At 39.3% G+C, this 24209-nt stretch overlaps 1 protein-coding gene across 3 annotated transcripts; it reads right to left on the reverse strand.

Annotated features, from left to right (window-relative positions):
* Nucleotides 1-560: 560 nt before the first annotated feature.
* Nucleotides 561-23719, reverse strand: l(3)80Fg (dnaJ homolog subfamily C member 16 l(3)80Fg). 3 transcript variants are annotated; one of them, XM_015188898.2, is made up of 13 exons: nucleotides 23499-23719; nucleotides 23321-23435; nucleotides 23138-23249; nucleotides 15796-16002; nucleotides 15332-15729; nucleotides 15122-15268; nucleotides 13885-14065; nucleotides 10751-10965; nucleotides 8734-8894; nucleotides 6920-7174; nucleotides 6633-6858; nucleotides 2884-3266; nucleotides 604-822 (listed from the first exon to the last, which is right to left on the reverse strand). In XM_015188898.2, exons 4-13 carry the CDS (start codon nucleotides 15969-15971, stop codon nucleotides 604-606), a joined length of 2361 nt encoding a protein of 786 aa, XP_015044384.2. In that variant the 5' UTR covers nucleotides 15972-16002; nucleotides 23138-23249; nucleotides 23321-23435; nucleotides 23499-23719. The 3 variants fall into 3 exon arrangements, with proteins under 3 accessions (XP_015044383.2, XP_015044384.2, XP_033238666.1); XM_015188897.2 differs by having other exon boundaries at nucleotides 561-822; nucleotides 23138-23435; XM_033382775.1 differs by having other exon boundaries at nucleotides 23138-23435; nucleotides 23686-23703.
* Between the last annotated feature and the right edge of the window lie 490 nt (nucleotides 23720-24209).

Here is a 24209-nt window from a genome sequence, read left to right on the forward strand (position 1 = left end):
AGGCTATATCTCAGTCTAATAAGGCCAGATCGGTGTAGGACCCACTCTCCCAGGACCGTGGGGATCCAGAGGGTCAAACGTCATCAAAATCTCCACCTACGAACATGAGGCCGATTTTTGGCAATTTTAATGATGTAACCATCATGATTTTTTGCGAAAATCGTGAAAATATGGATGTCCCTTTTTCCGGTGGAAGTCGATTGGCAGGACTCGCCCGATCGCGAAATGACACGCCACGCCCAGATCGGCTGCCGTATCGCAGAGATATAGCATACAGAAGAAACCAGTATTTTAAAGATACGCAAATCCAAATCTTCGGTAGGCTATATCTCAGTCTAATAAGGCCAGATCGGTGTGGAATAGCAGCTTCAATTTCATTCTGACTGTTCAATATTCGAATTCATTGATAAGTTAAAAGGCTTCACATACCTTTCGTGCCCTACAAATTACAAAGCGTAGTTATTTATTTAGTTTATTGGAAACTCAGAAATAAGTTAAAAATAAATATTTTCTGGAGGTTCGTTCCAAAAGCTCCTGGTACACACCAAATTAAAAATTAATTAATTACTTATTTTTTTTTTAAATATTATATTAATATTATAATCATTTAGTAGGAAAATCTGGCCAATAATTTATATAATACTTATATGTTGTACCATCAAACAACCGTTCAAGCCAATTGTCAAGGCTGTCAAGTAAATTATTTTCAAGGAGAACTTTTATTTCTGCATCTGATTCTTCAGAAAAACTTGTTCCTAGAAAGGTTCCGACTTCTGGATCTTCATTTATGTTAAGCAGCTGCTTGGTCATTTTTAACAGTCTCTGAAATTAAAAAAATTGTTTAATAATTTTATGCCATCAAATTGATTTGTTTCAAAAGAATAATAAAAAAAAACGATGTGTATTAGCTATTAACCTTTGCGACTCAATGACGATTTAAAATTCAGAGTCGTTAAAGCTTTTGGACATGGAAACCAAATGTTGTATACAGACTGTTGTATATAAATGAAATTTCAGCGGCTCATAATTGGTCTATTGCCGAAAACATGGTGGACAGAATATCAATGCGACGCAACACACACCATTAAGTTCATTAAAGCAAAAAGCTATTAGTTTAACCTGCACGTCTTTATTCACCAAACGTAAAAATAATATTAACATAAGACTATATGATAAGTTAGATGGTAATCAATCAGAAAGAAGCGAGCTAATCAAACGTTCTAGTCCATTTAAAAATCAGACACAAGAAAACTCAAGGAATGACAAAATGGCCAGCGAAATGCCTTTTGGGTTAAAAAATGGATCCGCTATTTATCAGAGATTTATTTCGGAGCGCTTGAAAGACTTTATTAGGAACAAAAGCATTTTAGTGTACATGGATGATATATTAGTAGCGACCAAAACAGTTGCAGAACACATGGATATATTAGAAAGACTATGCATTCGGTTTAGCGAGAAAAATTTAGAGATAAATCTAAACTCTTAAGAATGCGTTGGCAAATCCTGCGGTATTAGCCATTTTTAGCCCAAATAGAGAGACGGAATTGCATACAGACGCAACTTCATACGGTTATGGCGCAATACTGATGCATAGACAAGATGATGGGAAGATGCTCCCTGTGTCCTATTATTCCGGCAAAACCACAGAAACAGAATCACGTTATCATAGTTTCGAACTAGAGACATTGGCTATAATTTATGCATTGAGGCGTTTTAGAGCATATTTGGAGCATAGGTCCTTCAAAATTATCACGGATTGGAAATCATTGATAGTTGGGGTAGTAGGTGCAACGCCAGAAGATGTTGATTTGATATGTCAAACAGAACAGATGCGAGATAAGGAAGTAGTTAGGGTTCGAAAAATGCTAGAGGATGGAATTGAAGTAGATTTTGAAATGGTAGATGGTATTGTTTACAAGAGGAGTTGGAAAACAAACTATGTCTCTATGTACCAATGTGTATGGAATTCGCGGCACACAATCACCGGTCGCTACCATCGCGAGCCTTTATCGATTCGCTTACATTTCTGATCAAAATATGACTGACCCACAGAATGCTCGCGTGCAGAAGTCACCTACATTCAGCGTTCTCTGTCTATTTAGAATTGGTGAAGGACCCAACAACTGCAGCTTTTTAAATGCAATAGGAATGAGTTGGTGGACGTTCGGCGGGTATTTATAAGTGAGAAATCGTGCAGACGTTCATTATTATTGCATCAACAACTGTTTCGATTGGCTATTCATACCGCCTCACTTGCCCCATTTTGGAGGTTTATGGGAGCCAGCAGTGAACACCGACAAACAGCGTTTTTATCGCTTCGTAGGATCGACGAACTGCTGCCAAATCAGGCTACAATAAACTCTTGTCCTCTTGGCTCTTGACCTTGGCGTCCTTACGCCATTTTTAATTTTGTCGTCCGCGGATGGAGTTTTCCGAGGTAGATATTAAGGTTCTAAACTTCAATCGACCAGATCACTGGCAACGAGTCACCTATGTCCAGCAGATCAATTGAAAGCGTTTGAGTGAGGTGTACTTGACTCTCGTCCGACAACGTGCCAAATGGCGAACTCCACAGCCCTCGATCCAAGTAAACGAGGTTATCTGTGTGAAGGATACAAACATACAAACATACAGTCCTACACAGCAGGACAACAACTTCGCAAGCTCCAAAATTTTTAAAGAGTACCTTATAAAATAACCATGTGTGTTGTTTAAAAGATTAATATTTCCCAAACTATAGCTTTAAGCCAGATTGAAACTTAAGACATTAATTTTCAACTTATTCATACAAAACAGATATTCTGTATGCCAAAATAACATTTTATTTAAATCTATTAAAAAAGTCTGGAAAAATATAAATATATTTTTGCAGCTAGTACATACCTTTGTCCCACGAACTGACTCAGGATGCTTGGCGTGATACATGCAAAAATATTTACGGTGTCCATTCAAAGCTATTACAGTTCCAACACAATTTCTTGGATTTACTTGCAATTTTTCATTAGAACTCAATGATAAACGAAGAAGTTCTGTGTACCAAGGCAATCCCTTTTCAATAAGCATATGCCCAAATAATAAAGTTTTCGTTTTCCGATATGGCCATACAGCTTTATGAAAATGGGGTAGAAGCTTTTTCCGACTTTGAACATCTGTTATTAGCAATAAAGTTCGGCAACCGGGCTTAAGCAATCGAACCATTCCGTTATACTTTTCTGCTCTTAGTTCATATAGTTTCAGTTCCGGGGTTAGGTGATTCGGTTTTCGAGCTAGAGGAAAAAAAATAGAATTAATATATGTAGGCTATTCAAATTTCCTTTAAAGTGATGTGTGATATGTGTTTAGAAACCAGATTAACTAGTCTCGAATTTGAACTCATACGAAAGGTGTTTCAACTTGACCAAGATGAAACAGTATATTTAAACTTTTTTTTTTAATTGTTTCATACCTTTTATATAAAAGGTATTCTTTGAAGCCCCAAGTATTAGTGATGAAATTTTCGACCCAAACCATGTATTGACATATGCAGATCGATATTAACTTTAATCTATATAGCATAGCCAGGTCCACCAGTAGAGTAAAATCCTACTATTGTTTGTTACTTGCACTGCGAATTGTGAATAGTTCCTCAATCCGACACCGTCTTGAACCGATCCCCCCGTGTTTTCAATCTGACTCCGTTTCGAATCGAGCTAATCAAACAGACTCGACTTGCTCTCGTCTCGTAGCATGAACTTCTGCTATCCCTTCTATTCTGTATTGCATTATATACCTTCCCCAACAATAATTCGTAATAAAATGAACAATCTTAGAACTTTTATATAAAGAGCTCAGTAGCTCACCAGACATGTGATGTGATGAGTGATGCTGTTGCGATGTCTACAGCCATGTCTTTGACATTTGACATTTTTCAATGACATGTTCCCGTTGCGCAAAAGCGTTGTGCCGCCTTTTTTGCATTTAGGTGTGCTTGGATGTCCAGAGTGTCTATTACATTATCTTGCCACCAAAATAAGAATCGACACAGTAGAGTTTGTCGCACAACCGAGATCCAGGGCATTAGAGCAGGTGAGAGGCCCCATGTGCTGCTGAGCTAGCAAGAAGATGCTAGTACAATGGTGGCCTTGTTCGCCCATTTCACTACATTGGGTCTCCAGGTCAGTCTGATGTCTAGCTCGGAAGTATTTGATTTGTGTTCTTGTCATCACTCTTGTTATATACTCAAAGAGTATCGGGGCATATTAGTATTGTGTACATGTGTATTATATGTCTGCATGGCTCCATTTTAAACATAAGTTCAATAGAATGCTTCCGAATGGAATTTAATTGAGTGAGTGAGACGCACACAATGAATTGAGTTTATGTGAATGCGAGTGTGTGTTGGCTTGGCTTGTGTTGGAGCTCTGGGTGGAATAAATTTAGATTCCACTCGTTGTTTGTTGCAATGATTAGTGATCAGAGCACTTGCTTTTGAGCTAAACATAGCTTCTTCTAAATCTTTTGGCTAGTTATTTCCACCCACAACGATCGTTGCATTGCATTGTCGCAATGAATAGTTTGGCACTTCCCACATCTGCTTAAGAATCGACGCAGGGCGGCCAAGAATGCACCTGGGGTCAGGTCGCTTACCAGCTCCAGGTGCACTGCCTTTGTAGAAAAGCATCAGAAAACGGCGATGTATGTATGCCTTTTGCCTCGGATCGGATTTTGCCACAGTAGTCGACGCCTGCATTAAAAAATGGTCGTGCTGGTGTGACTCGTTATGCTGGAAGATTGCCCATGATCTGACATACGACGCCCCAACGCCAGGAATCTTTTTGTTTCAGTTTTCCAAGATTCGCCCAGGGCTTTTAGTTTTTCCCCAGTTTTGTATTTTAATTAAAATATATTTCCTTCGTGCCGGGGGAGGAAACTGTGGACACCAAACAGATAAATATTTACAATGTGGTCAAAGCAAATACTGATATACACGTTCCATCGCAGTTCAGAGATGCCGTCTAATCAATGATTCAGGACTTTACTGAAAAGAAGCAGACTGCAGAGTGCCCGATCATTCGACATTCGCCAAGTCGAGTGGCCATCAGCGAAGCCGAAGTTGTCAAGCAGCAGATCGATTAATGGGCCAACGCTGTGATAATACGACGCACATCATCAAATTTCACCAGTCGTACTGTAATTGTCAAGAAAAAGGATGAGGGCAGCCGGGTCTGCGTGGACTATTGTCAGTTGAGCAAGATGGTCTTGAAAGATTGCTTTCCCGTTCCAATCGTTGAAGAGGTGCTGGAAAATGCGAAGGTGTTCACCATCATGGACTAAGAAAATAGGTTTTTCCACGTTCTTGTGGAGGAAAGCAGCCAAAAATATACGGCGTTCATAACGAAGGAAGGCCTCTTTGAGTTCAACCGTACGCCTTTCGGTTTTTGCTATTCGGCAGCAGTTTTCATCTGTTTTATAAGCTTTGTATTTTAAAACCTTATATGAAAAGAATGAAAAGATTCTTGACCTGTACATGGACGATATCGTTATTCACGCTACCGCCGTTATACCGGCGACGAATGACTGGGAAAGCTAAAGAATGTTTTTAATGCAGCAGCTGAATACGGGCGAAAGATGAAGTGGAAGATCTGCAGTCGACCATTAAATTTTTGGGTCATCAAGTTGGAGCAGGTGAAATCAAGCCACACTCGCTTTCAATATGATCTCAATAACTTACTGCTGTGTAAGTTTATTACACATAAATGCCCGAAAGTGCAAAGTAAGTAAAGGATCCATTTATAGCAAAAATTCTGTATACGTCACTAGTTCGTCCGAATCAGTTCGTATAGAATCAGTCCCGAAAAACTTTTTTCCATTTTTCTCGCAGAGGCCTTAGATGGGATGCAAGTGTGAGACTGGCATTCCATCCTAAGTTAGTGGTAGGAAAATGCTTGCTGTGATATTTATGCACAACTTGATCAGGGGTGACATAGACAGCCCTGATCTGTTGAGCCGCATAAACTTCACGATTCCTATTAGATATAGTAGAAACTCTATACCATTGTCCGTTCCGTGTTTTAGATCGAATTATTCCTTGCCGGAACCGTTAGGGTTGTATGCTTGTATTATAATTCCCTCTACCATATTATATTCTCCACTAATTCCCTTTCTCTTATTAAATTTCGAATAGTCACGTTTCATTCCCGTAATTAGTGGTTTTATTTGTATTTTTATTTTGAATGAGAATTTTATTCTCCTAGTAAGTTAAGTTCGAATTTTCCTTGCATATTAGTCTAACAGCTATCTTTCCTGCATGTTCGGGTTCGGTTTGGCCACGCGGCGCGCGTCATGCGACATCGCCACTTGGTCAGTTGGGCGAGAGGAGTGCTGCGATTTGGTGCAGTAATTGCATCGATATCGTTATAGCCGTTATAGTTTTTGGTGGTGTTGAACATAGTGATTGGTTACTAGTATCGGCATTTTTTACCATAATGCTTGGGTGTAATTTATAATAATGTGTTACCCCGTCTTGTTACCGGGCTCCAAGACAGCCCACTTTAGAAATATTTGAGAATATGAATTACACTTTACGTAAAGAAATGAAACTGTAATTTTCATCCAGAATGGAAGATATTTAAATTAACCTAAAGTTCACTTACTTGTCACATCGGCAAGATGTCCCTGTGCCTTTAGGTGTTCCTCTTCAGCCCTAACGAAGTACATCAATATATATCCGACACCAAACATAAATCCAATGGTACCTAATAGCGAAAAGGCAGCGAAAAGGTGCTCGTCTTCTACATTTTCTGATAAATAATCAACCAAATAAAGAAAGTGCGTTATCCATTTACTAAAAATTCCTTGAGAATGCTCGTCCAACAATTTCTGAAAATATTTAATTATTTTGCATCGCTTATGTGGAAAATATTGAAATAAAATACAATACCTGAACAAAAGCTTCGTAGCTTAATGCTTCAGATGCCTTTAATAGCTTTTGTATTTTGTGAGTGAGTCCAGCTTTTGTTTTATTTATTATACTTTCAGTTGGAATAGTAGAAACCAGTGTAGCATCCTGTTTTGCATCAAATACCCATTCGTATTTCATGCGCGTATTATCCCGACGCCAAATAATAACGATTTGTGGATGGTCTTTGGCAAATGATCCTTTTGATAGAGCATTTATAAAATTTGGCTGTCTTTCCTGGAAGAGGTCCAGATATATTATTGGTTTGTTATGTATGCGAATTTAAATGTATTAATACGGAATGGAAAAAGCCGTCGCTAAATATAAATAACTTTTTTATAATATCAACCCTAAACACATCCAATTATTTGTAGCATGAGGTTTGGGTTCTTTAAATCTTTTTATATCAATGCTTAATTTCGATTATAATTTTTATAGAAAATATTAAGAAATAAGATTTATTTGTTGAATTTATTAAAAAAAAAAATTGTATATATTAAAATTAATTTAAATGATAAAAAGAAAAAATAATTTGTATATATAAATTTTGATATAAAAATTAAGTCATAAAATGTATGTCCAATTTTTATTATAAAAATTATAAAAAAAGTACCCAGATCTTCCTTCAGAAGCATTGGAGAGAACATTTGTATTGGGATGAAAGACTACCCGCAGTTTGAGATCTCTCAGATTTAATTTCCTCGCGTGAGTCATCGTTCTAGTATGGCTATAGAGGTTTGCGTATTTTTTGATGCCAGCATAGAAGCATATGGCGCTTCCTAAGCAGGAATTAAGTGAAGCCCATTTGCTTGCGAAAATTATGCACATTTTAACGACCCAAAAAAATGACCGTCGAGCCAATGCATCCCCGCTTCAGCAAAACCTCGAGACTGAAAAGTTCTTTGTACACTTAGTTTTTGTTAATTCATCCTGTGCACATAAAAAACGAAAAATGTCTTGCATCCGTAGCATGGACGACTTTCATAAGAAAATGGGTAAGGGTAAGGTATGGGTAAGGTGGTGGTCTTGGACTTTTACGCCACCTGGTGCGAGCCCTGCAAAGACATGGACAAGAGCGTCAAGTCGATGGCCATCAAGTACTCCACAAAGAAGATGGTCATCAAAATCAATGTGGACCAATTCTTAGATCTGGTGGATCAATACAAGATCAAGAGCATGCCCACTTTTATCTTCCTATAGGGAACGACGCGCCTTGCCCGCTTCAGCAGCGCCAATGAGCACAAACTGTTTAAAACTATGGAAAAGCTGACCAAGTAAATCCAGCCAATCAAGCCTCAGGCGGGAGAATGCAGGCTTGACCGCAAATTTAAACCTACTTTTATTTTACTGAATGTGCGTTATGTGTTTTGTAACCCTCGAAAGAGGGTAACCTCAATCTCACATGATGCGAAAATGCGAAAAGAAAAAGAGAATGTTGCCCTAAAACTATATTTAACAAAAAAGAAAAAAGGGAAAAGGAATCTTTACAGTTCAGTTTTACTGCTGGTCGGATTCATCAACAACATTATCTTGGATAAGGGATGGGCCAGCCAAATTTTAAGTTTTAGTGTCAAATTGAGTGGTATCAATTCAGGAGTTGACGCCAGCCCCATTCAATGGCTATGTTCCCACATCTTTAGGTCTTGATGATATAGTCTCGAGATGCTGAACAAAATTATATGTCGTTTATGGAGTCGATAGGGAAGGTATATTTTGAACAGTTTTTATATGGGTACTAGGCTTATATAAAGAATTTACACCGATAAAATAAATTGCGATTGTATTTTATACGTTACCTTAAACATATATGCAAATCGAACTCTCTCCACACTGTATCTACTGTGTAATGCAATTTCTCTCATTGCACCCCTTGCCACATTGTGTTCATCGGTGTTTTCAGTGATCAGAATTACGCACAAGCGTTTTCTAGGTCGGTTCCATTCAGCGGGGCATACACCTTGAAAGAAATTAAATACATATTTAAAAAAAAGCCAGCATTTTGTAACAAAAATTAAAGGATTAATAAGCGCATAGTCTTAGGAATAGCAGCTTACGCTCTCAATACATACACGCACAGACATGTAACAGTCTTACTGATTGTATAGCATTGCTTCACTCTTTTCTTGCTCTGAGTCAAAATTCTCGTCGAACGCTGAGCATCACAGGCCAGTTGGAATTGCTGTTGAGCGACCAGCACGTTTGTGCTTGTAGAGTTTGACACCTTTTCTTAGCTAATGCCCACGCCATTTGACTTTGGACATTGAAAAAATCCAACAATAAACTCCTAAATAAAATGTCACAACGGAAAAATCGTATTTTTAAATGTGGAGTCAGAGTTGCCGACAATAGGTTTGCATTTGAATAATCAAATGCTCTATTCACTTACTATCGAGTACTCGTATAAGGACATTTCATTTCACTCTCGCTTGCAATCCAAACTCAACAACTTTCAGTAATGGTGTTGTGCAAATTTGTTACGCCTTAATGCCTCGAAATATAAAATAATGACATTTAATCGTGCCAGCCCCTTGTTGGCTCCTTAAACAATGCGCTTTCTTTTAGACCCCAAATTACAGTTTTCTGTACACATTTCTACCATGGGAAATATGACCCTGGGCATGCTTTGTTTTATAAAGAGGTGGTCAAAGGAATTTAAAAACTCTCTATACCTCGCTTGTTCGTCCGATCTTAGAACACGGCTTCTGTATATGGTGCCCTCAGTACAAAGTACACCAGGACTGTATAGAATCAATCCAGAAAAACTGTGTACCCTAACTGGGATGCAGGTGTGACAATGCCATCTTAATAGATTGCTATTGGTAAATCTCCCATCCATATTTAACCGTAGAAAAATTCTTTGTGTCGAGATAATTCATAATTTAGCTCTTCGGTTAACGCGTCGCGCGTCATGCGGTAAAAGGGCTGCGTTTTTGCCTGGGTATGATGGTGTCACACGATCCACTTGACGGTGCAGTCATTGCATAACCACTTGATGGTGCAGTCATGCATATCAACGTCCACATATTGAGTTTCCAATATTTAGTTGGCTTAGCAAACTTTCTTGTAATGAAACTTAGAAAGTTATCCGAGTTAATCGATAGCTTTGACTAATTTCTTGACTTCCTTGAAAAGGTATGTACCATACAATTCTGTGCCGACCTGCCTCCCGTTAAAACAACTATGATCATATGCATATGCCCATACATCGAACATTAACCCAAAAATTGTAATCTGGACGGCACTGACTGTTGTCAAAAATATTGGCGCGACAGAAGTCAACCACGACAGTCTTGCCATAAGCGAAGTCGAACCCGTCGTGAAGGGTTTCATCGGCCTGAGTTTGGAACGTCTCCAATTAGATTCCTACCACCGAAAGCAAATGCATGAATGTATTCAGTTTGGAGACTTATACGGGAATAAGAGGATTTTCCAGGAAGACAACGTAACAATGTATCCAGTCCACATGCAAATATTGTAGTGTCCAGCCGGACCAAACCCAAATTGAAGATCATTGTATTAAGCGAGAAGTAAGATAAAATTGGCCCTAGAACTCAGAAAAACTAGGCAAGCTCAACCAATAACCTAATTAGCCAAATAGTAATGAAAAATGGCAAATATATTTCAAAATTTATATTCATAATGTTTTTTTTTTATTGTAAGCCTATTGTTGTCTAATCTATAACCTTAGGTTTTCAAAGCTGATTGCTACCAGCATTTATTACCTTTTAAGAACCAAAAAGTTACGCAAAAAAAAATGTTCACTCGACGTTAAACTCTTAAAACTAATAAGCATACAATATAAACAATACTTACTTTCTAGCATGTCTTGCGATGACAACCTTGGTAAAGATAAAAATTGATTTGGAGTGATCATATTAATCAATATTTGAGTTGAAATGTCTGGCAGGGAAATCCTGGCTATAGACCTTGTAGAATCTTCATTGAATATAAGGAGCGTGTCCAAGCTTGCATTTACTTGAAATCTATTGATGATATTCTCCGAGATCTTTTTAGTCAGGTCAACAAATCTGAAATTAAAAAGTGCACATATTAAATAACTTTAGACAGCGAAATATGTAGCAATAGCATACCAAGGAAGACTACAAACCACACTAGGTCTTATAAGATTTTCAAAACCACGGTATAGTGTAATAAAAATATAATAGTTTAAAGTGTATATGATATGTGCAAGCCCAAGCGTACTTTCGAAATAAATTTCCGAGGGAGGGAGGGCTGCGTTTAGCCTGGGATTCGCGCGTAACAGCCTTCTGCTGGTTTCACACGGGCCACTTGACGGTGCAGTAACTGCATCGCCTCTTGAAAGATGCAGTCATTGCATGTCAACGTCCAAAGAATGAACCACTGGACAGACTACAAAATCAGTCTGTCACTAATAAAAAGGAAACAAGGAAAGCAATAAGGGCCTCTTGGCAAAAATTTTGCTCGGAAATTCTCTCGAAAACTAACCCCTCGGTAGGGTGTCTTAAAAGGAATGATGGTACGTGGACCAACTCCAGTGAGGAGTCCCTACACACTCTACTCGACACGCATTTCCCCGGGCGTACAACCATCCAGCCTACACACTTCCAAACCACAAACGGTAAATTCGATCAATCACATCTTTTAAAAACGGAACATAATCTCTGGAGTAAACAGCTTCAACCCGTTCAAATCGCCAGGCCCAGACCAGGTAATACCGGACCAACTTCAGAGGGCCGGGGATAGGGCAATCAACTGGCTACAAGGTATCTTCAGGAAGATACTGGTTGTGGGTACAATCTCCCGAGCGTGGCTTAAGGCAAAGATAGTCTTCATTCCCAAAAAGCAGGGAAGCCTCGAACTCAACTGCAAAAGCCTTTAGACTAATCAGCCTTCCTCCTCAAAACCTTTGAGAGACTCGTCGGGCTGCAACTTAGGACAACTATACACGCTCAGTTGCTGTCAGAAAGGAAAATCCACGGAAACGGCTCTTCATGAAGTGACCTCAGCGGTAGAGAAATATCTGCATCTCAAAGCGTACTCACTACAGCCTTTCTCGACATTGAGGGAGCCATCAACAACGTCATACCGGGCGCCATTACAGAAGCCCTGACTGACCTGGGGGTGGACCGTCTTTTGGTGATGCTCATCGATCAATTGCTCATATGCAGGACGGTGACATCATCGATGGGATCGTCAGCCAAGGTCTTTCAACAGGGGCACCCCGCAAGGTGGTGTCCTGTCTCCTCTTCTGTGTAACACAGCAGACAACATGATTCAATGTGACCTGGAAGGGGGGGCTGCAAGGTCGTGGACTATGCGGACGATGTTGCGGTAATCTTCTCGGGAAAATACCCCCAAACACTGTGCGATTTAATGACCGCAAAGCTAGCGCAACTGTCGGAATGGCGCGGACTGGGAGTAAATCCCTCGAAAACGGAACACGTATTATTCACAACTAAATACAAGGTGCCGGCCCTCAACCCACCAATATTATATGGATGCAGGCTCTCCTTTAGCGACAGTGCCAGTTACTTAGGGTTGGTAACTGACAAAAAGCTTAACTGGATGCTGAATGTCAAAGACAGAAGAAGGCAACGACTGCACTTTACACATGCAAAAACACTATTGGGCTAAGATGGGGTATGTCCCCAAGCATAGTCCAATGTATATATCTAGCTATAGTTAAACCAATACTACTCTACGGAGTTACGGTGTGGTGGCCGGCCCTATCAAAAAGGGCGATCACCAAGCGACTGGGCAAAGTCCTATGCAAAGTCCCCCCTATGCATCAGCGGAGCTCTTCGCACCACCCCAAATGATGCGCAGAATTCCATCCTATGCCTTTAGAGCCTTGACCTCGCAGGAAAGGAACGGGCAGAAGCAGCAGCAATACGTCTGAGCGACTAAAATCAATGGGTGAAACAGTGCATAGGTCACTCAGCCATATAAAATAATAGCAATACCCTCCATCAAAAACGGACTACCATGTTGCAAGAGAGTACACAGTTCCTCCCTTCAAGACAATCATCCCTCACAGAGACGAATGGCTCGAGAGACTCCCAGAAACTGGGCGACAGAGTCGGAAGAGGAATCTCCCAGATCACTGCAGTGTCTTTCAAGCGGAAGTCATAGCAATCAAGGAGGCTCTAGACTGCCTACAAGCGGTTGCTATTACAGCAACCAAGATAACATTTAAAGCGACAGCCAGGCTGCGATCAAATCGCTAAGTGCGATTTCCTCGAACTTGGCCACCGTGGCAGACTGCCGCAAATCTCTCCACGAGATGGCTCAGTAATTTGCTGTTAGATTTATTTGGGTCCCGGGACACAGGGACAACGAGGACAACAGTATAGCGGACGAGTTGGCCAGATCTGGCACTACAATTCGCCTCCTCCAAGACAAGAAGGATATCTGTATGGCAATGGCCACCTATAAGATTATTATAAAAGAGCAATACAAGCGTCTAACAAACGAGATGTGGCAAATAGTGCCACGATGTCGCTTAACTCGGCAAACATGGCCGACCTTGTCCATGGTAGCGCACCTCCGAGCTCTGCAAGCAAGGCAGGAAAAGGTGCAGTGTAGTCATACGTTCCCTCACGGGACGCTGGCTAATAGGCACCCACGCCAACAGGCTCAAAAGTCATTACCAGTAGCTGTAGAGACGAGAAAGAGGAGGAGACAGTGGAACACCTGTTCTGCTCCTGCCCAGCTCTCAGCAGAAGAAGGCTACAACACTTGGGCTCAGCCTTTCTAAACGACATTTCGGAGGTGTCCTGTGTCTGTCACAGGAAGATAGCGAGCTTTGTGAGAGCATCTGGATGGGATAATTGCTAACAGGAAGTCTCACAACGCAGGAAGGGAATATCCTATACAGATTTAGTATGCCACACCAAGTATTTAATAATTGCGTTATTAAGTATTAAGACAACAGACAGATAACAAATAAATACATATACTCTTACCCAAATGCAACACGATCATAAAAAGCAAAAGCGGTTACCAGATATCGTAACCGAATTAAACTCCGGGGTTCCAAAATTAATACGCGAACTCTGTTGTCCATCCATCCGCCAAGAAAGTCATCTATGTTGTTATCATATACGTGCTGAACTATTTTATACGGCAATTTTTTTCGTATGAATTCTGGGTATATATATAAAAAAAATTTACAAATTGGTAAATATAGTAGTTATAGTTCTATATATATTAATATACTATTTATTTTTGAAATGATTTTAAAATCAGGATTTATTTTCAAAATTGCTTCAAAATTTCACATTTTTAAATCCATTCCAAAATCACCAATTATGTTATAGACAATATTTTCAGCTTCCTTGTATAAGTCCATTGACTTTGCTAGCGTTGTACTCTGAGCGGAGCTTTTATGAAAATTGTTTTCACATAGGATATAAACGAGTTAGCGAAACGATGTTCTTACTTTTTCAGCTATTAAATTTAATCCATGTGCTAAACAAGTTAAATGTATGAGATTCGGATACAAAACTTTTAAATTTTTACCAGCTTTTATCATATATGCCGCAGCATCAGTTAAGAGTAACAAAACTTTTAACTCATTCCCGTGAGGCCACTATATAAGAATGCTGTCGTTCACAAATCGAGAAACAGTTGCATTATTTACTTCTTCCAACTGTTTACAGGACAATAAAAATGAAGATGAATATTCCTTTTCGCTTAATGATCCTACAATCAAATTTGCGACATATCGCTCGCAAGGAAGCTAAAAAATTAAAAGCGTTAGAACGTACGCAAAAGACTGAGTATTGAAAATTAAACTTTTTGTCACAAGTATCACAAATTACATCGTTTCCAACAACTTTAAAACACTTTCCGGAAAGGCTGTTAAACCATTTTTCTAACAAATTTCTTTTATACCTGTTGATTTTCGGCATTTTACTACACTTCACTTCAAAGACTGTAGAAAAGTAAAGCAAACGCGCAAATCAATAGCATAAAATAACGCCAGAGATCAAACTGATAAGAAATTACAGTAACAATATGTTACAGAGAGACTTCATATAAAGAAGCGGCACATCTTTGGTGTTGTCATAAAGCTTTGCTCTGGTTTCAAGTCCGGCTTGCGATAAGAACAACACAACAATATATGGTAAAGCGTTGGACAAGGGAACGTTGCACAAATCTGGTCTACCGATCGTATCTATCTCAGTGTAATCAACTTACCGACAACTTTTTGTGGCGTATACGAATAGTCCCGATATACAAAAATTTTACCATCCAAAACAAGAATCATTTTTGGAATTTCGTTTGATCCAGTTTTTCGTAGAACTGACGGTTCGTGTGCAGCATTTATAGTTGAAAAATGAATACCTAAAATAAAAGTTTTTAATACCTTAAAAAGAACATGTCTTGATTAGTATATAAAAGGCTTACCTAAAGGTTCCAGAACGTCAATTAACTTTTTAAATGCTCCAACTAGTCGCGTGCACTGGAAACACCAGTCATTATAGAACATAATAATATGTAATTGTTTTGCACTTTTTAGCAAAATAGTTTTCTCGAAATAATTTGCTGTTACTGAAAGTTTATGGTATAAAACAATGTCTTGATCAAAAATGAAATGTTTTCCAAATATATCTTCCGCTTGATCGGAGGCGAAACGATCATATCCACTATAATCATGCTTTTGTTGCAAATAATGTGAGTCTTCATCAATTACTCCGTGTCGATCATAGATTCGTCGTCGATTAGAATCACTCAAAAGTTCATAGGACTTTTTTATCTCAACAAACTTTTCTTCGGCTCCAGGAATCTGATTTTTGTCTGGATGCCTGAAAATATTTATTACACTATGTAAAAAATGATTTCCTTTTTTATAATCTGTCAGCATTATTTACCACTCTTTTGCCATCTGTTTGTATGCTCTCCTTATTTCTTGTGTAGTCGCTAGGCTATTAATTCCAAGAGCAGCGTAGGGGTCATTTGAAGCACATATGCATACATTAGTTGTAGCATAAAGCAGCAGTATTCGTAGCGTACAGTAATAAGCAGTTCCATATAGCTTCGGTAACATTTTTGTATCCTTTTATTATTCACCTTAAAAACTTTAGAAAATTACATGTGATATGTAAAATTAACTATTGTCATCGTCTAATGAATTTTTATTCTGCACTTTAGGCAGTTTAGTTTAGGAAACTAGTCTCTGTTTTTTCACTCCATCAAACCCATCAAGAAAAACGAGATTACATAAACACAGCGCAGGGTAAAGCCGAAATGAGGGGGTTAAAAGTTAATATATATTTATTTATTTTTTTGTTGTCTTCGGATGTATAAATATTTATATTTAGGCGGACACGTTTTTTGTTTTTAAGATATTTTCAAAAAACTAACTTGCTCAAGGCTCAGGAATGGGTTGATATGATAGTGCCGATTACACTATGCAACACCATATTTACGATTCGAATAAATCCGTATTATTTTTCGTGGCCTTTACTTTTCACATCTCTCAAGTATCTTTTGTCGTTTGTAAAAATCGAAGTATAAAAAGTCTGCCTAAAAATAATGCTCGGTACGTTACTAAGGGAAAGATAAAGTCGCTTATCGCCGCCTTTGATGCAGCAAACGATACGAAGCTTGCAGTGTCTTGCATGCCCGGGCTTAGAAATCGAATACAAACTGTTTCCTCGATTTACGGACCGTTACTGTCGATCGAAGATTATACAAAAATTTCGAATGTAATGCTCATTCATCTCGTTTTGAACACAGTCGACCCGGTAATGAAACAAAAGTGGGATGAAAAGTTTATGAGAAGTTGCCTCTTTAGTCCGACTTAGCATCTGTCTGCTGAAGAATCGACGAAGCCAACACAGAACAATGTCATGCCAAGCAAACAACATAATCGCAGGTCATATGCTTGTTCTACCACTTCCACCAACAGTAGAACTCAGCAAACTTATAGCTATTGTAATTCAGGAGACCATGTAGTGTCAAATTGCCCTCCAATTTCGCGTCTCTCGGTGATGCAAGGGTTCGAGTCGGCATCCTTATGCATTAATTGTCTGCGAAAAGGCCACGCTGTTGTAAAATGCAAAGCCAATAAATGTCGAGTGTGCAGCCGCTCACATCATACATTAATCTCGCGTTGCCACCACCCTAAGAGAGTACTTCTCCTCCATCAAATCTGGATTAACCTTCCACACGGTTGGGCGACAGCGTTGGACAGGGTAATTCTTGCTACATCGATCGTAAGCGTCTGAAATAAGAGCGGTGAGGCCAAAGCTCTGCTCGACTCTGAATCACACAAAAATTTTACTACCGAGAATTTCTCTCATCGCTTACAGATCCGTAGAGAGGAGTCCTGTATTAACTTGCTTGGAATTGATGAATCTAATTCTCAAGTAAAGTGAGTTCTCCATTGATTTTTTGATCCTGAAATCAATTTCAGGTTATCACCCTAACCGGTCAGTGAATCCCAGAGAACCTACCACTGGCAGACTCTTATTTCTAGAATCCACAAAGAATAGATATGCTGATAGGAGCAGAATCGTTCTTTGAATTATTAGCCGTTGGTCAAATTAAGCAAGGTCCTGACTTTCCAACTCTTCAGAAAACCCTTCTTGGCTTGGTTGTTTTGGGAAAATATGTTTCCAAGAGTTCTGCTCACCAAATTACAAATAGTTTGAGTTGCAGTGAAGGGCTGCGAGTCTCTATCGATCGAACCTTGCAAAAGTATTGGTCACTGGAAGAAATGCCATTTCCAAAGAAAATCGCCACACCTGAGCACAAGGTATGTGAAGACCACTATCGGAAGACGACTCAAGTACTGTCGTCAGGTCCAAATTGTTTAGGCAACTCCTTTAAGGTTGCTAAACGGCGGTTTTTGTCGCTGAAAAAAAGATTTGATCTTTTACGTCGGTGACTTCTTCGGGAAGATGGCGTAGTGTCTATCTGCGCCTCAAAAAGCGCCACCCCGAAGATAAGGACGCGCACACCCTACAGGCAGGCGAGGTGGAAAAGAATTTAGGTCTTGAGTCTATCTTGGAGGCTGCCCAGGGTCTTGCGCTCGAAGACGCAGAGGAAGAATGGGAGGACGGTGACCTGACGCTGGTAGTCAACCCGCAAGGGGCAACTGAGCCAGCCAACCATGATGCTGAGTGTGCTGCAGCCGACATAGCTCTAGTCCAGGAGCCCTGGATTGCGACAGGCAACTCAGTGGTCGGACTAAAGTCCTCAAATCACAACTTGTTCTACTCAACATCAGTAAGCAGGAACAGAACCGTCGTACTCGTACGAAAGGGAATCCATGCTTACCTTATGTCTCATTACAGCACGGATGACCTGACGGTTGTGATGCTGGGAAGTGAGGAAAATCGCCTTCTGGTGGCTTCCTGCTATATGGCTCACGACAGACCCGCGCCACTCAGGAGTCTGGTGACAGAAGCCGGCACCAAAAACCATCAACTCGTCATCGTGACGGACGCCACCACAATGTGTGGGGAAGCCCCGACATCAATGACAGGGGTGAGTCACTCTTAGATTTTATACTAGCAAATAATCTATCTATACATAGCAAACGTTGGGGAGGAGCACACCTTCGTAGGTCTGGGAAAAGTTAAAAAAGACAGTTACTTCGAAGCTCGCGATTCCGGGATCAGTGAAATCCGCGGAGGACATAGAGAAGTCTCTAGAGACCCTATCCAACGCGTTACTCGACCTGGAGCCTGGAGTAACTTACTCCTTACTGGAGCCTACCACACATCGTGCAAACCCTCGAGGACGAAGAAGAGGTCCAAGCCACTCTGGTGGATCCGGGATCTCTCTCTTCAAAGGAACAACCTCAGGGAATTCTTTAAGATCGCCAAACAAGCGAACGAAGGGATCGTCTACGAGGAATACAGACTCCTTTTTAGGAGCTACAAGAAGGAAATACGCAAAGCACAACGGAACTCGTGAAGGACCTTCTGCTCCAACATTGAGAAAGTACCAGAAACCGCACGGCTTCGGAAGCTGCCCTCTAAGCATATAGTAGGCTGCCAAAGCCAATTAAAGCTAGATGACGGACAGTGGATAGAGGGCCGTGATGAAGCCCTAACAGCACTAATGGAGGAGCATTTCCCTGGTTGCACCGAGGTCGCTGATGCCAAAGAGCACCAGGACCTAGCAACCGAGGAACAACTTCCCCCAACATATCTGATAACCATCAAGCGAATCCACTGGGCAATAGACTCCTTTACAGGCACAACACCAGGACTGGACGTGGTATTACCAGCCATGATGTAGGTGACCAAAGAGGCAATTACCCCATTGTTTTCCGCAATATTCACAGCTTGTCTAAGTACAGGCTATATCCCTATCCAATGGAGAACCTAGAGAGTTGTCTTCCTCCCAAAGGCAGTAAAGTGCAGCCATACGAGTCCCAAAGACTATACACAGTAGTGACCAGACGTGTTTTTGTTTTGCGTTCCGCTTCTTTTCCATTTATTTTGCAAATACAGCCGGTGTTTTTCAAAATAAACCTTGATAAAATCCCCTCTTAACCTACAGTTAAAAATCTGTTCTTTAACGCGAGTGCATGCCTATTATTTTCATAAAAACTTAATTTTTTTTTTGATATAAGTTCTGTGCGTTTGGTTAATCGTTTGTTTGTGTGTTGCTTTCCGTAAGTACGCTCACGCTGTGTTTAGCCCGCTCTTATCCCGTAGCCTTTGCTGTAGCTATCACTCTCTCCCTATTATCCAAACTCAAACAACTGTTCTTTGTCTGTCGCTCTTTAAACTTTCTGAGCAATAGCGCTCTCTGTTTAGTAGCTCTCGCTATAACCGCAGACCAATGCATTGGTCTGATACCAATTTGTTTGAAATTTTGTTACAAATTTTTAAATAAATAAAAAAATACGCTGTGGTCTGCGCCAAAAAAACTTGTAAGAAGCAGAGTGTAATGCATTTTTATACCCGATACTCAAAATGAGTATTGGGGTATATTAGATTTGTGGTAAAAGTGGATGTGTGTAACGTCCAGAAGGAATCGTTTCCGACCCTATAAAGTATATATATTCTTGATCAGCATCAATAGCCGAGCCGATTGAGCCCTGTCTGTCTGTCCGTCCGTCCGTCTGTCCGTCTGTCCGTCTGTCCGTCCCCTTCAGCGCCTAATGCTCAAAGACTATAAGAGCTAGAGCAACGATGTTTTGGATCCAGACTTCTGTAATATGTCACTGCTCCAAAAATATTTCAAAACTTTGCCCCGCCCACTTCCGCCCCCACAAAGGGCGAAAATCTGTGGCATCCACAATTTCGACGATACGAGAAAACTAAAAACGCAGAGTCGTAGAAGATGACTATATCTTCTAGAGTGCAAAATCTGAACCAGATCGTATAATTATTACAGCCAGAATCACGAAAACAATTTCACTCTTTCTCGCTCTGTCTCACTCTAACACACAGGTTTCATGGTCGGTTTTGCCAATTGCAAAATATGAGTTCAAGGATCTCAGAACCTATAAAAGCCAGAGCAACCAAATTTGGTATCCACACTCCTGTGATATCGGACCTTGACCGTTTCCTGTCCAAATTTCGCCACACCCCCTTCCGCCCCCGCAAAGGACGAAAATCTGAGGCAACCACAAATCTCAGAGACTATTAAGGCTAGAGTAACCAAATTTGGTACACACACTCCTTTAAGATGTCACTATAAAATGTATATCTCAGAATTTCGCCCCACCCCCATCCGCCCCCACAAAGAACGAAAATCTGTTACATCCACAATATTGCAGATTTGAGAAAACTAAAAACGCAGAATCATAGATAATGACCATATCTATCAGATTGGTGAATCTGGATCAGATCAGATCATTTTTATAGCCAAAAGGAACAAATCAATTTGCAGTGGCTACGCAGCGCGTAGCTCAGACTGATTTTCTGTCTCTCTCGCACGCACTCTTTGTCGTGTGGTTTAATATTAGCGGCGTCTGCCGGAGGAGAGCCATACTGACTTAGTATCGGGTATAACCGTAGAGTTGCGGTGTCCGCAGCAACTCACAACGTTCCCCCTCGTTTGTAATGTTTTTGAAAAAATAAATAAATAGCCTTTAAAAACGTGCTCTGGAAACCACAAACTTTCTTGCTATATTAACAATAAATCAATCTATGCAAAAAGAATTATTTCATATAAATCGGTAAGTTGGTTTAAAATATATAGCGGTTTGACTTTTGAAAATTGTTGAACCTATTCAGTTGAGCGGCACTGTATATTTACATTTACAGCCACTCAAAAGTTTTCAATTCTTCGTGTTAGAAAAACTCTTCTAGTTTTTCAGAACTTCCCACTAGGTTGTAACTGGTTTTCTGATGGTTCTAGTATCGACTCAGATTTTTTCGTTTTCAAAACGGAAACATTGTAATCGCCGAGGTACAAAGGTGTCAAATACACAGGTAATGCTGTTGTTGAGACAACGAGCTTTTTCGCTGACTATAATTGTTCGAATAATTTCACAAAATTAAATGATTTTTGGAAACGTTATAATTTTTATTTGTTGGTAATTGGTAAATTGAGGGTGCCCGAAGATGACAGTGATGAATTACACACTCGGTTGAGGCAAGCGAGCTGATCTCGAGCCAAATTAATAGCTTGAAGACAAAAAGGATCCATGCTTTTCACCTCATCTCGTAGAGGCAACAGACATAATTTTGCAAGAGCTCTTCTGCTAACACTTGTAGCCATCCTGATCGAGGCGACTCGAGAAACGCCATCAGATCCTGGGATCAGCTCGGGGATTCTCGCTAGAGGCCACTTCAGCGGAGGGATCTTCTTAAATCTCACAATTTCTGCTTGCTTTCAAAACAATTGAAACAAGCAATTGAAAAAATATAAGCCATTTTTATCACGTTGTATATGTTATTCAAGAAACAACCAGGTCAGCTTGTTTTGTTGGCCAGAAACGATAAACAACAAAAAGATGACTAAAGTTTTGTGAAAACGGGAGAACCTAAAAAAGAATGGGGATCGTATTGAAGTGAATACAGGAGCCTGCCTGTACATCATTAGTGAGTATGAAATAATGATTTGTTTTTCCCAAACAAGCAAGTTACACTGCAACACAAAATAAAAAAACTTTTAATATAAAAATATATTCTTTATTAATTATAAATGTATAAATCCAAAATGTACATATAAAAAGATTATTTACAGCTTATTAAAAAAAATAGTTTAGTTTTGTAGCATGCCTACATTTACATACAAATTTGTGTACAAAAATAACAGCCAAACGCATAAAGCCAAGCAAACAAATTTTTGTCCCCTTTCAAACCATAATAATATGAAATATTGAAGATGCTTTATATGGTAGCACGTTGGTCCTTTACAAAAAATTGATGGTATTATACGACAAGAGGACTATTTAAAACTTCTGCAAGCTTATCTTCTTAATTTTTTGGAGAAATGTATTTATCCCGAATTTAAATAACTTTTTAACAAGACAGGGATCCGAAGCAAATTGCGAAAATTTTTGTAAACCTTGATTCAATTCAAAATTGATTACAAAAAAGTGGAAACCCTATAGTGAAGAAAAGAAACCAAAGGATCAAAACATTTATTTCAGAAGGCAAGACCTATGCTAAGGAGGCGCAAATTGTCGGTTGTTCAAAAGAAATGATTAGCAATGCTTTAAAATGTTTCCAACAGAAAACACGTGGAAGAAACGCCGTGATATCCCCATTTCTGGTAAAACTACTGGTTCGTTAGAGCAAGGAGGACCCATTTAAGTCGGCCACAGAGCCAAAACAAGGATTTTAAAAAATCGTCAAGTTGCAGATCTTGTTTACAAGAACGTAAAATGGATACTCGTAGTCCGAGGAAAATTCCACGTTTGAAAAACGAAGAAACATCCTGTGCTCCGGCGAAAGCCAAAATGTAAATCGGTGCTATTTTTTTGGTGCTCAAATTTCTGATAAAATCCTATTCAAGTATTTTTATTTTGAGTTTTGACATCATACCGGTGCTCTGGTATAAGAAACATTTTACTTTAAATTTTATATATTAGTCTTAAAAACGTTCATTAGAACCATTGCTTAAACAAAATCCATCATTTTAGATACATTAGCCCACTGGTGGATTTTTTTTCGGTGCAGCTGTACATATTTACATATGTACACACAAACTTGGGAACAATACATAGATAGCGTATCTGAGTTCGCCTTTCGCTCTGACAAAAAAGCTGGATGACATAGCTAGTTTAATACTTACCACAGTTTGAAAAATAGTCCACAAAAGCAGTGTCTCAGGAAATGTAACTACATATGTACATTGTTTGTGTAAAAGCTGTTACAACCTCGTACTTCAAGGGAACTCTCTCTACCTTAAAATCAGTAGGTGGCTATCATGGCTAATAGAGAAGTAATAAATCCAATTGAAGGATAAAGCTTTTACCAAACATCATCAATAAATCCCCGTTAAATTGAATAAACTCCAAAACCACTTCGATTTAGAATCGTTAACAGCACAAATCTCGGATGCACGCACGCCTCAATGGATACACGTCTAGCTAGAAATACCAAATAGTTAAAGAATTAAGAATGTTCATTAAAAGTTAATTTTGGAGCCGTACCAAGTGAAATATTAATCTTTGACATTAAAGCTATTAACTTTTCGTTATGAATATGTTATTATGTAGATGTATGTATTATTTACAAAAAATATACTACATTAAAAACAACACTCAAAATTTAATTTTAATTTAATTAGATACAGTTTTCTGCAGCCTAATAATAAGAATGTTTTTGAGAGTAACTCACAATAATCAAAACCTAAAAATTCCCCTAATGAGAAAAAATAGATATTTACTTTTCGGCTATTCTGAAACGGTGGAATAAGAACACATTTTAAACAAACAATAGAAAACACACTGAGCTCATTCCGGGGGAATTTTGACAGAAGTGAAACTGCGTTTCACACTGGCACCATCCACCATCGGTTAAAAGAAGCTGATGCACAATAAAAAGTTCATAGTATTTTTTTTGTTTATCAAAATGGATGAAGACTTAACAATTGTTTTGGCTGCCGTTTATCAGCAAAATATTTTCGTGCACCAACAGATAGTGTTGCTAGAAATAAATAATAATAATAATAAATAATAAGCGCAACAAGTAAGCAGACTATAATCAGTCAGCAGAACAAATACTATCTGCATTCGAAAAATATTGCGTGGACCGTATATTAAAATCTTATTTATCTGTATCTTTCAACACTTGCAACAGATCATTTTGAAATTTGGTTTGGGTGCTAAACAGGTTCTGGACGAGCTTTTCCTAAATTTCTC

The sequence above is a fragment of the Drosophila pseudoobscura genome, chromosome 2 (assembly GCF_009870125.1).
Source record: "Drosophila pseudoobscura strain MV-25-SWS-2005 chromosome 2, UCI_Dpse_MV25, whole genome shotgun sequence".
In the NCBI taxonomy this organism is placed as follows: Eukaryota; Metazoa; Arthropoda; class Insecta; order Diptera; family Drosophilidae; genus Drosophila; species Drosophila pseudoobscura.